At 38.3% G+C, this 13,181-nt stretch overlaps 1 protein-coding gene across 2 annotated transcripts in view; it reads right to left on the bottom strand.

The window, feature by feature from the left end:
* EFEMP1 (EGF containing fibulin like extracellular matrix protein 1) overlaps positions 1-13,181 on the bottom strand; it is a 64,282-nt gene that overhangs the window by 42,447 nt on the left and 8,654 nt on the right. For both annotated transcript variants that reach the window (XM_018576637.1, XM_018576638.1), the window contains exons 2-3: positions 8,735-8,813; positions 1,921-1,969 (exon numbers count right to left, since the gene is read on the bottom strand). In XM_018576637.1, coding sequence (XP_018432139.1) covers positions 1,921-1,969; positions 8,735-8,812 — 127 coding nt within the window. In that variant the 5' untranslated portion in view covers position 8,813. The remainder of the gene's footprint in view (positions 1-1,920; positions 1,970-8,734; positions 8,814-13,181) is intronic.

Here is a 13,181-nt window from a genome sequence, read left to right as displayed (position 1 = left end):
GCTTACAGCTGATTACAAAAACAAATACAAATGTGGAGTTCTGTTTTACAACCTTTTTTTTTATACACAATGTCAGGGTGTTTGGCTTAGTATGTATAGTCAGTAACATTAGAACAGGAGTTGGAGAGGTTGCATCAGCATATTGACACGGATGCCACATTGTTTCTATATCATTATAGCTGCTACGGCAGCCACCCCCTCACCTATCATTACTTTTTCAGTGCAACAGTCTCTACCAAAATGCACTAATATAAAGATACTCCTGCTAAATAAATTTAATTGTTAGTGAATGACTGCTGGAGAGAAGAAAAGAACCCATAGTGCTGAAAACGTACCTGCAGGCAAGGGGTTAGCAGTCAATAGACCCAATCACAACCTTTGTTTGAGGTACCAGTAGGCAGATGTTTCAAACCTCTTTAAAGTAATTTGTTATCCAAACAACAAAGGGCAGCTTGAGTGGCCAGATCCTCTAGTACAGGTATTCCTAAAGTTGGTTGCATACTACCATTACAACCCATGCTATGTGAAACTATAGTGTACTAGTTCCCATTACAATAAGCATTTTATCGCATAGGAAATATTCTTACTCTTTGAGGTCTATGAAGTCTTTGTATTTCACAGTTTAAGATTCTACAAATCTAGTTCTGAACTGTTTTAATAGTGGATTTTTTTTTTTTAACCACTTCAAGACCAGGTGGTTAGACCCCCTTCCTGGCCAGGCCATTTTTCAGTATTCAGCGCTGCGGTACTTTGACTGACGTTTATTCCGTCATGCAACGCTGTACTGAAATGAATTTTATACCATTTTTTGGGGACAGATAGAGCTTTCTTTTGGTGGTATTTAATCACCACTACGGGCTTTATTTTTTACTATAATTAGGAAAAATTACTGACATTTTTTTTGTCTGAGCGGACGTCTAGAGACGCCCGCTCAGATCGAGAGAGCTCCTGGCCGGCGGTTTTTTTACTACGGCCGGCCCGGAGGTAGTTAAATTTGCCCAATAAATACCTATATTTAACATATTTAGTTACATTTGTACGTTTCTGTAGGCAGGGCCGGATTTACTCTCTCTGCTGCCCCAATGCCAGGTTCCTTAATGCGCCCCCCTGTATGCAGGCTGCATATAAGTGATGCCAGCGATCTCGCCAAGATCACTTGTACAAAACAAGTAGAAGGTTCCCCTCTGTACATTTAGCCCTGCTTGCCCAAAGCAGAGCTAAATGTAGAAAACAACTACCTGCCCCTTGCCCGGAACTGCTTGTCCTGCGCGTCGGGAGATAGGAATTTCACACACCTGCTGCCCCTCTACTCCCTGCTGCACCGAGACCAGGCCTTGGTTGGCCCTGTGGGAAATCTGGCCCTGTCTATAGGTATTTTATATTAATATACAGGGAGGGTAATTTAGCAAAGAGGAGCAGATGTGCATGGCAACCAATCAGCTTCTCTCTATCATTTTCAAATCTTAACTGAAGAAACTTAAGAGAGAAGCTGATTGGTTGCCATGCAAATCTGCTCCAGTTTTTCTCTGCATCAGTTTTGATATATTCCCCCCAGGGAGTATATGTAAATAAAAAATATAAAATGTATGCTAAAAAAACTATTTTAAACATGCAATATAACTAGGAATGTAGTAGGCAGCGATTGTTGAGATTCACCAACTTAGCATCAGGCTTCACGAAAAGTATTTTGAAATATTGGAAAGTACAGTATGTTGAGGTTGAACAGAGATTTAAGATTGTTGACCAGACTTATCACATTCTTTGAACTATATTTATTCCTCCTTTTAAATGCCAGGCCCTGCCGTGTACTATGCAGATAATGTATTTGTTCCACTATTTTGTACAAATTCCACATATTCTGAAACAACAATATACTGTAAGATATCATAAGCTCTCATACAGTAGCAGCAGAAATCATACCTTTGCATTGCTGTCGTAGTGGGTCCCATTCATACCCATCGGTGCATTGCTAGAAGGGAATATAAGGTTGATATATTTATTGCCATATTTTATACACATATGCACATACTCATTGATGTGGAGCTCCAGGTAAACAGCTAAATACATAGCAGAAATGTGTGAATTGATTTGCCTCTTAAATTTTTATTTTATTTCATTAGTTGGTCTTGGGATTCATACAGCCAGATAACCCTCCATAGCAAGGAACTGACTCTTCTATTTCCTGGTTAAAGGAGTTCTATAGTCGCAGCATATACTTTCCTGTTATAACATCAGCATTGTAATAGGAATACATACTGGAGTTGTTTTTGATGGTGCAATCAAAGCTTACATGAAAAAAATCTCTTTTATATAGTGCGTGCTGCCTTCCATCTGCCTATCAAGTTCCTGGATTCCCAGTGTGCTTTGCATCTCTTTCCCTGCTGCATGATGTGATGCATTCTCAATTTCTTAAGACTGCATAGCCCATGATGCATTGCTTCCAGCAAGCAATGATGATGTTACATTGTGAGAAGTTCAGATGTTGAGTTGTAGTTCAGACAGGCTTATCTGCTCGTTTATGACAGAGGTGTGCGAATCACAAGAGTAGCTGAACAGAATAACAAATCCTTACGCATGTAAAAATTAATCAAAATACATTTCAGTTGTGTATTTAGCTGTGTACCTGGATCTCAAGCCAAGGCAGTATCTTATGATAAAAGCCTTGTGCATCAAAGCAGTTGTTACTATAATTCATTATGGTGCACCATCCAGCTGCAGTGTTATCAAATCAATTCTCTATTGTACAAAGATTTACTCTTTATGGGTTTTAAGATTATTTTCTAAGCTTCTATCTTAAAAACGTGATGCACCCTCTTGGAATCCACATTCATACTTGTGTTGTTTTCTTGTTGAGAAGTAATATCCAAGGTATCTGGCACACAGATGTTCCGCACTGCTCCGTTTTAAGGTTCACTGCACTTAAGGGAGTAAGATAAAGTTCACAAGATCAGCTGTATTATTGCTCTACATTCAATTGTATGTTCTATATTTTTGATTTGCATCACTACAACTTTATGATGTATAAATATCCATGTTGGGTGGAATTTTTAAAATTGCAGATTGTTAAATTTAAAAGGAGGACTGCACAAAGCACAATGCACACTACATACATTAAAAACTATGCAATATGAATTCCTGTTAATCTATGTCTACTCAGAGTATAATCAGGCATATTGGAGTAAGTTTAATGACCGTTATTTATACTTAGTGGAGTTCTCCTTAAAGACATCTTCTAGTTTATTTGTGCATGTCATCTATTCTCCTCTTTTTCAGCTACTGTGTCATTAAACAAATAAGAGTGATTCTATTAGTTGCCCCTATTCACTTTTGCAAGTCCTATGAAAAGCCAGTACCTCTGTATAGGAGACATATGTATGCACTCTGCGCTCTCCATTCAGTCCTACGGAAATGTAGTACTCAGTGCTGTGACACTCTGTGTAAACTCTTCATAGGACTCATAAAAAAGTGCACATGTACAAAATATTGTTGAAGATTCAGACTATCTAAGGTTCAGCCTCTGATATGTCGCTGGATAGGGGGCAGGGGAAGCTTAAAGGTAAAGGCTCATTCAGACAGGCGTTCACGTCCGTACGGCGTGCATGCCCATAAAAAGACCTGATGCCAGGTGCTTTGTGTAACTGTATGCAGCAGCTTGTTCTTGTTCTTCCCTATGGGAGGACACGGTGGCATGCAATTATACATGGCCACACGCACACTGGAACCTGCACATTGCATGTAAAGCAAAAAAGATGAATGTTAAGCAAAAACAATTCAAGTAGGAATTTGAAACATTTGAGTTTTTGGCACTTTTAACAGAAAATTTCTTAAGTTGGTGACAAGTGTCTTCAAGTCATCTCTTTAAAACCTTAGTAGTACACAATGTCTCTGCCCCGGTTTGCCCAGGATAGAGGCTATAAAGTCAGGACTCATCTATGATGCAGGCAATGAAAAGAACCAATAAAAATGCAATTATGTTTCCCTCCATCACTGTCAGTTTTCATTGGTTACCTCAGTATTGTAAGTACCTGGATCAACCCCATGATGATCTGTCATAATAATAAACTATATTTGCTAATGTGTAATGGATGACTACGTTAAAAGTATAAATATGGCTAATTATGAACATTTAGATTCCACCCTTATTAATCTGAAGTCACATGTCCTATCACACTCCATATGGCATCTGATTTTAGAGCTTTTTGGGACCATAATAAGAGGATGGATAATGCCATCTTTCAGCAATCACAGAATATTTGTGGCCAGCACACTATCATGGAGCCAATCAAAATGCTTTATTTAATGAGCATCAGCTTTAGTTGAACTAAGTAACACATTTTACCATATAATAAATGCTCAAGTCTAACTAATTTTCCTGACACAGGCTTACTAAATGTTCAAAACTCCGTAAACTAGCTGAGTCAGCCTGTTTATCATTACTCGAGAGTTCTTCCTGCTTTTTATTACTCATCTCTCTTTAGGGATAGAAGGGTGAGGTCTGATGAGAAACCAATTTAAGGAAGATTTATAAGATGCACGCTACAAAATGCAACCGAAAAAGGAATAGTCTTGCAACAAAATTCCACCCCACCCCATCTCCAATAAGTTTTTATCAATTGCATATTTAAATATCAAATGTATTTCTTATTATTGCATAGATTTCCCAGTATAACTAATTTAAAGGTCATTCATATCATTTGAATTTTAAATATTCCATTATAATTGCACTCCATTGCTGAGATTTCTCTGCCAAAGTTCAGGACTTTACAATTAAGCCTTGATCATTCTTCTGCAGTCACTGTCATTTATGACAACCAAATATTCAACAGAAAGACACGGTTCCCTCATAATGACTGTGACAGCTGAGTGAACCTGGAAACTCTAATATCACCATAGTCCACAAGAGATAAAAGATGCCTTTGAGAGAACCTACCACCATCAGTTATTTAAAAGACTTTTCTTACAGCAGACTTTTCATTTAAAATTACCTAACCTCTACTTATTAGACCTCCCCCTAGCATCTAAAATGCTAACTAAATTCTAAAAACCAAAACATTTTGTAGAAAAGAGCAATAGATGCTTACACCAGACCTGGATTTTGGCTCGCTTGTTATCTCTCAGCTTTTTCATGTAATCCTGGGAAAAGGATCTGCTGTGCAGGAGAACCTTCCTGCAAGATTTGAAATCCTCATCTTTCCCAGGAACCTATGATGAGTGATGTCAGCTCTGCCTAGGCATCCGGGTCTGTAGTAAATACTCTCATCATGTGGATTTTGTTTTAGAATTTAGCTAGCAGTTCTGATGGAGGGAGGGGGTGCATAATAAATGGTTCATATATAGTACCCATATATGTGATACATGAATGTGTACCATTTTCTTCTCTCGCAGAAAAGTCTAATAACTAGCATGTGGACACATTAAAGCATAATGTTAAAAAGGGCTGTGCTTGAAAATCCTTTCAAGTTGTCTAACAGTTTTTTAATAAAATGATACCCTGTTAGAATATATATTGCTGTATATATAAAAGCCATTTATCTATAATACTATAGTTAAAATGATTTAATAACTCTTGGCACAGCTTCCCTGTAAATCGTCACTGCATATTGTATATCCAAGTATTATCTGTACTAGTCACTAGTGATTTCAGTGAAAGATGCATTGACTGGTCCATATGATGATTGTCAACCTCAATGACACAATCTCTGCTCCATGAAGGTCTTCAATCACCTACCGTCTTTTGGTCACTGTCACTAAATAATGTATAGCACTTTATTATTATGTGCCACAAAACATAATTTTAACTATGTTAATGCCATGTTCAATTTCTATTTTATGAACCTATCATCCTAAACAATCATCATTCATCCGAATAAAGAGAGTGAAGATGGAATATAAGTAGAAGCAAGGATGAGAACTAACAGAGAAAGAATACAGACAGGACAATGGACAAGGAAGGTGAAGCAACAAACACTGAGAGGTGATTTACAAAGGATCATAAATGGGCGATGATGGATAAATATTGCATTTATGATAAGTGGCAAACAAAGAGATGTAGGGGATAAACTGTAGACTAAATAACAATTTAAACTTTATAGGTATAACTGACGAGTGAAGCATTAAGAATTATGCCTTGCATAAATAGTTCATTAACACTGAACTACAACCTCCTATCACTTGCAGCCAAGGAAGGCACCATCTTAGCCTCTTTTTGGATTGCAGTTGCCATGGTGCTGCACATGTGATCAGCTATGACAGCAGCCATTTGAGGGCTTGAAAGTTGGGTTGAGAGCCTAAATAAGAGCACACTGACAACCTTAACAGTTGGCATATCTTAAATGTAACTGTTTTAGGAGACATTAAATTGGTGGGTAAGGTTCTTCTTTAAAGGGTATGATCTCACTAAAGTGATTTTTAAATTAAATTACAATTGGTTTTTAATGGACTCGATAACCTTCTTGGCCCCTTGGGTACTCCAGACAGCACTTTCTTCTCCAGGTTACAAATTGAAAATCCAGCAGCAACACTAGAACCTGTGCGGCTTCAGACCTGGGAACTCAAGTGTTAAAATGTAACTGTTGAAGTCACCAAGAGACAAAAGACAGAAGGGGTAGCTTAACTATCTAGCATCTACCCAAAAATATCTCAACAGAACTTTATAGACATATACATCAGACTTTTTCTCGATTGAATGGAAATGGCTTAGTGAGAACTAGAGCATTGTATGCTCCAGTGCTTCTTACACCAAATGAAACAAAACAATAGTGTAAAAAGTATTGACAACATATTATACAGGCATTTGCAACCTCTGCATAAACACAGTTCATACAGGGAGGTCAAATCATAGAAAATCTCCTTTAGATTTACCAGCAAGTATGCACTACAAGAATGTTGCTGATTGGATATAAATGTAATAGTTTGTTTAGGAAAGCCTTTACTCTAGAGAGTTAATGGCAAATCTATGGGATAGATCATATGGGCAGTGAATGCTGATTTTTTAATAGCTGTCCTGATGGGGTCCAACCTATTTGTATTTTAAGGAAGGCCTAAATGTTGCACGCAGTGCGTAGGTCTAATTTAAGTGAGACAGTGCCTGGAAAATGTGAAATTATGTACAGAGCTGTTCAGATCACACTGTAAAGGCTGTGTTTAGAGGGCACTTAACAATTGTTAAAAATGCCTGACAATTTCTCTGTTTAGATACTTATTTGTATGAGACCTAAAGAAGATTTTACAGAGCTTGTATGATTAGATTGTAATGCGTGTGGTCAACTCTAGTTTAAATTATCAGGTTTTCTTTGACTTTATTGTGTTGATTTACTAAAGGCAAATAGACTGTTCCCTTTTCCCAGGTGTCTTTGGTCTGGTACGCAACATCACAGGACCGCTTCACCTCTTCTTCCTCAGCCAGTGGGTGGATCCTAAATGCTGCATATAATAAAGTGGAAATGCTGTGTGCATCATTCTACCGTGAGTCCAGAGCAGGGTCTTGACACCCTGGACTCACAGAAAGTGGGTTGACTGATGCTGAGGGTCATTCACCTCAAAAGAGCAATGGAGCTGGATCCCTAAGCAGGTAGGCCTGCAGGGACAGTGCAAGAGATTCTTTTTCAGGGGTTAAATTGATGGAGCTGTGTTTTGTGGCATAGCCATTGGGAAAAGTGAGTATTTTCAGTTTTCTTATGCACATAATGCGGGTTTACGAATTATTTTTCATGACATGGTCACTTTACAGTAGAACTATAGTCAACTATAAAAAAAGCATATATTTTGCAGCACATACAGTCATGTCTTACAGCCTTTTTTGCACCATATCCCCATGCAAGACATTCTACCCATTAATCCTGCTAGCCAAGTGCATCTTTTCAAACTTCCTGAGATGGGGTTACAACATTGTTCCACCTGTTCTGAAATGTGGGCAGTGTTGTCACCTTCACATTGGCTGTGCCCACAAGGACAATAGTGCGATGTGCTGACAGGGTGGGGGTGGGGGGGATTCAATAAAGTAATCACTGATTATATCTAGGCGTGTAGCTTGACAATCAGCAGCTTATTATGCCTAGCCCCACCCATGCTATTTTCTCTCTTCTTGCATACAGCCTCCCATGAACTACCACTGACTGTCCCATAATTTGCATGCAGTGCAGAAGTCAGGGGATTTGTAGTCTATTTAGCTGCCTGCACATTATCAGCAGTAATGCGAATGTGCAATAAAGACTCTCCAACATCAGGTCTATTTTGTTGCGGGATCAATGCACAGCACAGTGTGAAGGCGTATTTCTGGGAGGCAAATTTTTTTGCAAGGATGTTTTGTAATTGAGATAGGCTTCCTATTTGGGACAGAGCTCATAGTCCACGACTGTAGAGGAACTTAAAACGAAAATGATGGATTGAGATTAAAAGCAGCTTTTATATGAGACCAGAATCAGCGAACCATCCGGTGAACCCAGTCTCTTTACTCATAATAATTACAACACCATTGGCGTGTAATATTGGACAGTAATCCCTAACTAGGTGATAGTCATCCTAAACAATATTCAGTGTATTGGTGGGTTTTCCTCTACTGAGCCCAAAGATCTTCAGTAGGATACTTATAAATGTTTCATTCTACTGCACATAACTGCATCAATGCGTTCAGCCTAGACATTGCCTATGGGTTCTCTTACAAACAAAACATTCACATGTACAAGAGTTTGCTTACAAAAAAAAAAAAAATCAGTTCTTTTCATCAATTTCTCACCGTATAGGTGATAGTTTCATCTGTTTCCTGTGTTGATATTGATTGGATCAAGGTAGCAAAAAACAGAATGCCCAGCATGCTGAAATTAAAAGAGGAACAAGTTATATTTGACAAATAATTAGATTTCAAGGTTAGGCAGTATACTTCATCTAAAAACATTTATAGATAGATACTAAAAGTCTAAAATCATTCATCAATACCTGATCTCACTTTTATATTTCTAATAGGAAATGTCAATAAATATTAAATATGAACTCCAAAGAGCTATAACAAACCCTAGTTAATGTAGTGATGTATTTCTTATCTAGATTGAAAATCAATAAACATATTTATAAATACAACTAGTGTAAGTAACAATATTTCTTGATATCAGCATCTTGCAACCCTCTGGGAGGTACCATTTGGAGCCAATCAGGTGTCGTGACAAGACACATGCTGGGACGAGGAGAAAGCAGAGGGATGATCCATCACTGTCCTGCTGCTTCTTAAATAACTAATCCCAAGATGGGGGAAGGGATGTGACCTACCTGTATTGCTAAGCTGTAGCTGGATGTGCTGTTTGGTAGGGCTGTATAAATGTAAAAACTGGAAGGAAAGAAATACCAATCCCTGCAGCAGGTAAAACAGTTTCCATATATGCATTTCAAATGTGTATTTTGCTGTGTGCCTGGAGTTCAGCTTTTTAAAAAAAAATAACCATAATTATCAAAGCTTAAAGTGACACTAAACTCAGAAGTTAAATATTAAAAATGCATTCACGTACCTTAACAATGAACAAAAATGTACCTTATAGTATTTGTGTATCACTCAGCTGTAGATCCTCAAATATCTCTGAATTGGTGCTGACAGACACTGTCCTTTCTTCTGGAGGGAGGCAACTTTGTTCCCCATGGTCCCTGTGTGTTGTAAAGTAGCCACCACTCAAAACTCATTCATGTGATGGACTAAAATCTCAAAACAAATTAGTAAACTAAAGATGAGATTGTAGTCCATCACATGAGCTTGGAGTGGTGGCTACTTTACAACACACACAGGGACCATTGAGAACAAAAGTAGCCACCCTCCAGGAGGAAGGACAGTGTCAGCATGAATTCAGAGATAATTTGAGGATGTACAGTTGAGTGATGTAAATAAGATGCACTTTTGTTAATAGTTAAGGTACTTGAAAGCATTTTTAAGATTTAACTCCTGAGTTTAGTCACTTTAATAAATTAAAACTTGGATGGGGGTATTTATGTTAGTTTAGCTTATTTCATTTGTATCTAATTTATTTTGTTTCTCTTCTTTGTGTCCATTTATTATTTCTGTACTATCCTTTTAAATTTGTAACATGTTCTCTTTTTTTTTTCTTCGGACTGGGCTAGTGTAATGAGCGGTGTGCCTCAAGGATCTGTGCTGGGTCCGATACTGTTCAACCTATTCATTAATGACATAGGGGAGGGAATAAATAGCCATGTTTCCGTGTTTGCAGACAATACAAAAATAGGGAGGGTACTAGAGACGGATCGTGACAATATAACATTGCAGGAGGACCTGGATAAAATAGGGGAGTGGGCAACACTATGGCAGATGAGGTTTAATGTCGATAAATGCAAAGTAATGTACTTTGGACATAAAAATAAACAAATCGGCTATACAATCATGGGTATGCCTCTAGGGAAGTCAGAAACAAAAAAAGATTTGGGGGTCATTGTAGACCACAAACTGAATGGTAGCTTGCAGTGCCAAGCTGCGGTAAACAAAGCTAGCAGGGTCTTGTCCTGTATTTAGAAGGGGATGTATTGCAGGGACAGGTCTATAATTGTGCCTCTATATAGATCGTTGGTTCGGCCACATCTGGAGTACGCGGCCCAGTTTTGGTCGCCGGTACTGAGAAGGGATGTCCTTGAACTGGAGAGAGTCCAGCGGAGGGCAACAAAACTAATTAGGGGAATGGAGGACCAGAGCTATGAGACAAGGCTTCTGACCTTAAACATGTTTACGCTGGAATTAAGGAGATTAAGGGGGGATATGATTTTCATGTACAAGATGTTCAATGGTGACAGCAACATTGGCAACAAACTGTTTGAGATTAACTCCATTACAAAGACTAGAGGCCACCACCTAAAGTTGGTGGAGAAAAAATTCCAGCACAATGGGCGAAGAGGGTTCTTTACAGTAAGAGCGGTTAAGGTCTGGAACTCACTGCCATCGGCAGTGATTTCAGCCAAGAGTGTAGATTTGTTCAAGAAACGTTTGGACAATTTCTTGAGGGACCGTAATATCCAGGGATACCAGTATCCCTAAGAATGAGATGATGCGTGGACCTATATGGGTTGGACTTGATGGACGTATGTCTTTATTCAACCCCAAATACTATGTAACTATGTTACTGTGAATAAAACTAAAATAATGATGCTGATAATGATCAATTTTTGGCACTAGACATAGTTAAAAAGAGCTTCCATAACCAGTTAGGAACCATTTCAAGCTCAGTGCACCCTTCTTTAATTTTACCTTTCCCATTGACCCCAATGCATATTGCCAAAATGGAGGAATTTTACCAAAAATGTCTACATTTTTGCTCAATTTAAGAATTTTCCAAAGGACCTCAGCATATACAAATGGCCCTTGTATTTCTTTTATTGCAGATTGCCTTTAATGTTTAAAAGAAATGAGGCCCAAGAGTCAACTTAAATTATAAATTCAATATTCAACTAAAAATATGATAAATTAAAAAAGCAGTTTGAGAACCAATGTACTATGGAGCTAAATTCACATAGAAAACCAAACATAAAGGCATTTATTGTATACACTGAAAAATGTTCTGAATAATACATTTCTCTTTTGTACCACTGCTTGGATCCTCTGAAAAGCACACTTATAAATCATATGGTAACTATACATTTCATAAAGTAACCATGCAGTTGAAGGTGTTATTGAAAAGATTTTGAAAGTTAAGGAAAATCATTACACATTTTAAAACCTGATACTGTACATTTTCAAATAAACTGCTTGCTTAAAAAATAGAAATTACTTAAAGCTAGGAAAAAATCAAAGGCAGGTGCTTCTGAGCCTTGTGGACTTCCACAACACTGTAAATACTGTAAGAATAGCAGAAAAGCTTTAGAAACATGGATTCCATTTAGGAAAAGCTGCGGCTTTTCCATTCCATGATGTGCTCCATCCAGTTAATTTTGGCGGCATATTTTTTAAAAATAAAGACCTTATGGCATAGACTGCATCACATTATTCTTGTTGCTCTAATATGAAATGGAATTAGGCAATATTTAGGACTGTGTTGTGGTCATATGCCATATGGGTTATTTTTTCTTTGGCAACATCTAACAACTTTGGTGATGCTGCCACTTTACCTAATAGAGGTGGCTTTTTGACTGACTGAAATGTTGCAGAATCTTGATGGCTAGCAAGTGAGCAGTAAGGTCTGTCGCTCTGATAAAGGATCCCTGTGCAGACCCGAAACGTTAGCACCGTATGACAGTATGTGACATTGGGTATTGAATAAACATATCAATACTTTAAAAACCCTTCAAGTGTGTGCCGGTGAATTACTTTTATTTACTATCAGTGAGGCAGTGACATCTTTTTTGTTTGACTAGTGGGGTAGCGGCACCAAAGAAGGCAAGCCTTTCTTTCGATTCTTTTGTTTGTGAGTTTTCTCCACTGGCAGCATCACTAGAGTGATATGGGCCTTAGGGTAGCAACAAACAGCTTTACACTATGCCCAACCTGATAGCTCAATCGAATGCTAGAACAGAAAACAGACCCTAGGGTGAAAAGCAGTGGCGTCACAAGGGGGGTGCGGGTTTTTTTTCTTGGTGAAAAGAAGCACATCTGACATCTCCACGCATTGGAGTTGAGCTTTCCATCTTTTCCATGAGAAGGAAGGAAAGTGTTGAAGTTCAACTACAGTTTGGGTAAAAAAATTATCCCCAGCACTTTTTAAATATATAAAAGCAGATCTGGCTTTAACACTCACATTGTTTTCGGCGCTGACCTCCGGAGAGATAACTGGTTATTGATCCAGCACCGATCCTCTTTTCACAGTGCTTTATGTCAAAAATGTTAGATTTTTGGGGCTTTTAGGTCCATTGCCAGCCAATGCTTTTTAATGCGTTACCTTAATGCAATGCAAGATAGGTGCAACATAAAGCATGTTAACACATGTACATCAATGTACCGTGCAAATGTAAATGGACCCTCAACCTATTTCTTTTGAGTTTAGGGCATCAAGGCCTCACTCCACACCATGGACTCACAGGAAAATGCTGCAGAGAGAGGTCTCATGTCTATCCCCCCCCCCAGAGGAAGACGAGGGTGAACATTGACATTGCTGGACCATACGAAAGACACATGGAAAAATAATTTATGTATGAATTTTTATTCTTTAATGAGTCGGGGGGATGCTTTAAAGTGTATGTACGGAGGTAAAGGGGTGGTTTGGGGG

Source organism: Nanorana parkeri, unplaced genomic scaffold, assembly GCF_000935625.1.
Source record: "Nanorana parkeri isolate BGI_ZX_2015 unplaced genomic scaffold, ASM93562v1 scaffold72, whole genome shotgun sequence".
NCBI classification, from domain to species: Eukaryota; Metazoa; Chordata; class Amphibia; order Anura; family Dicroglossidae; genus Nanorana; species Nanorana parkeri.
Note: the sequence above shows the minus strand (reverse complement) of the source record. Positions and strands in the feature narration are given on the sequence as shown.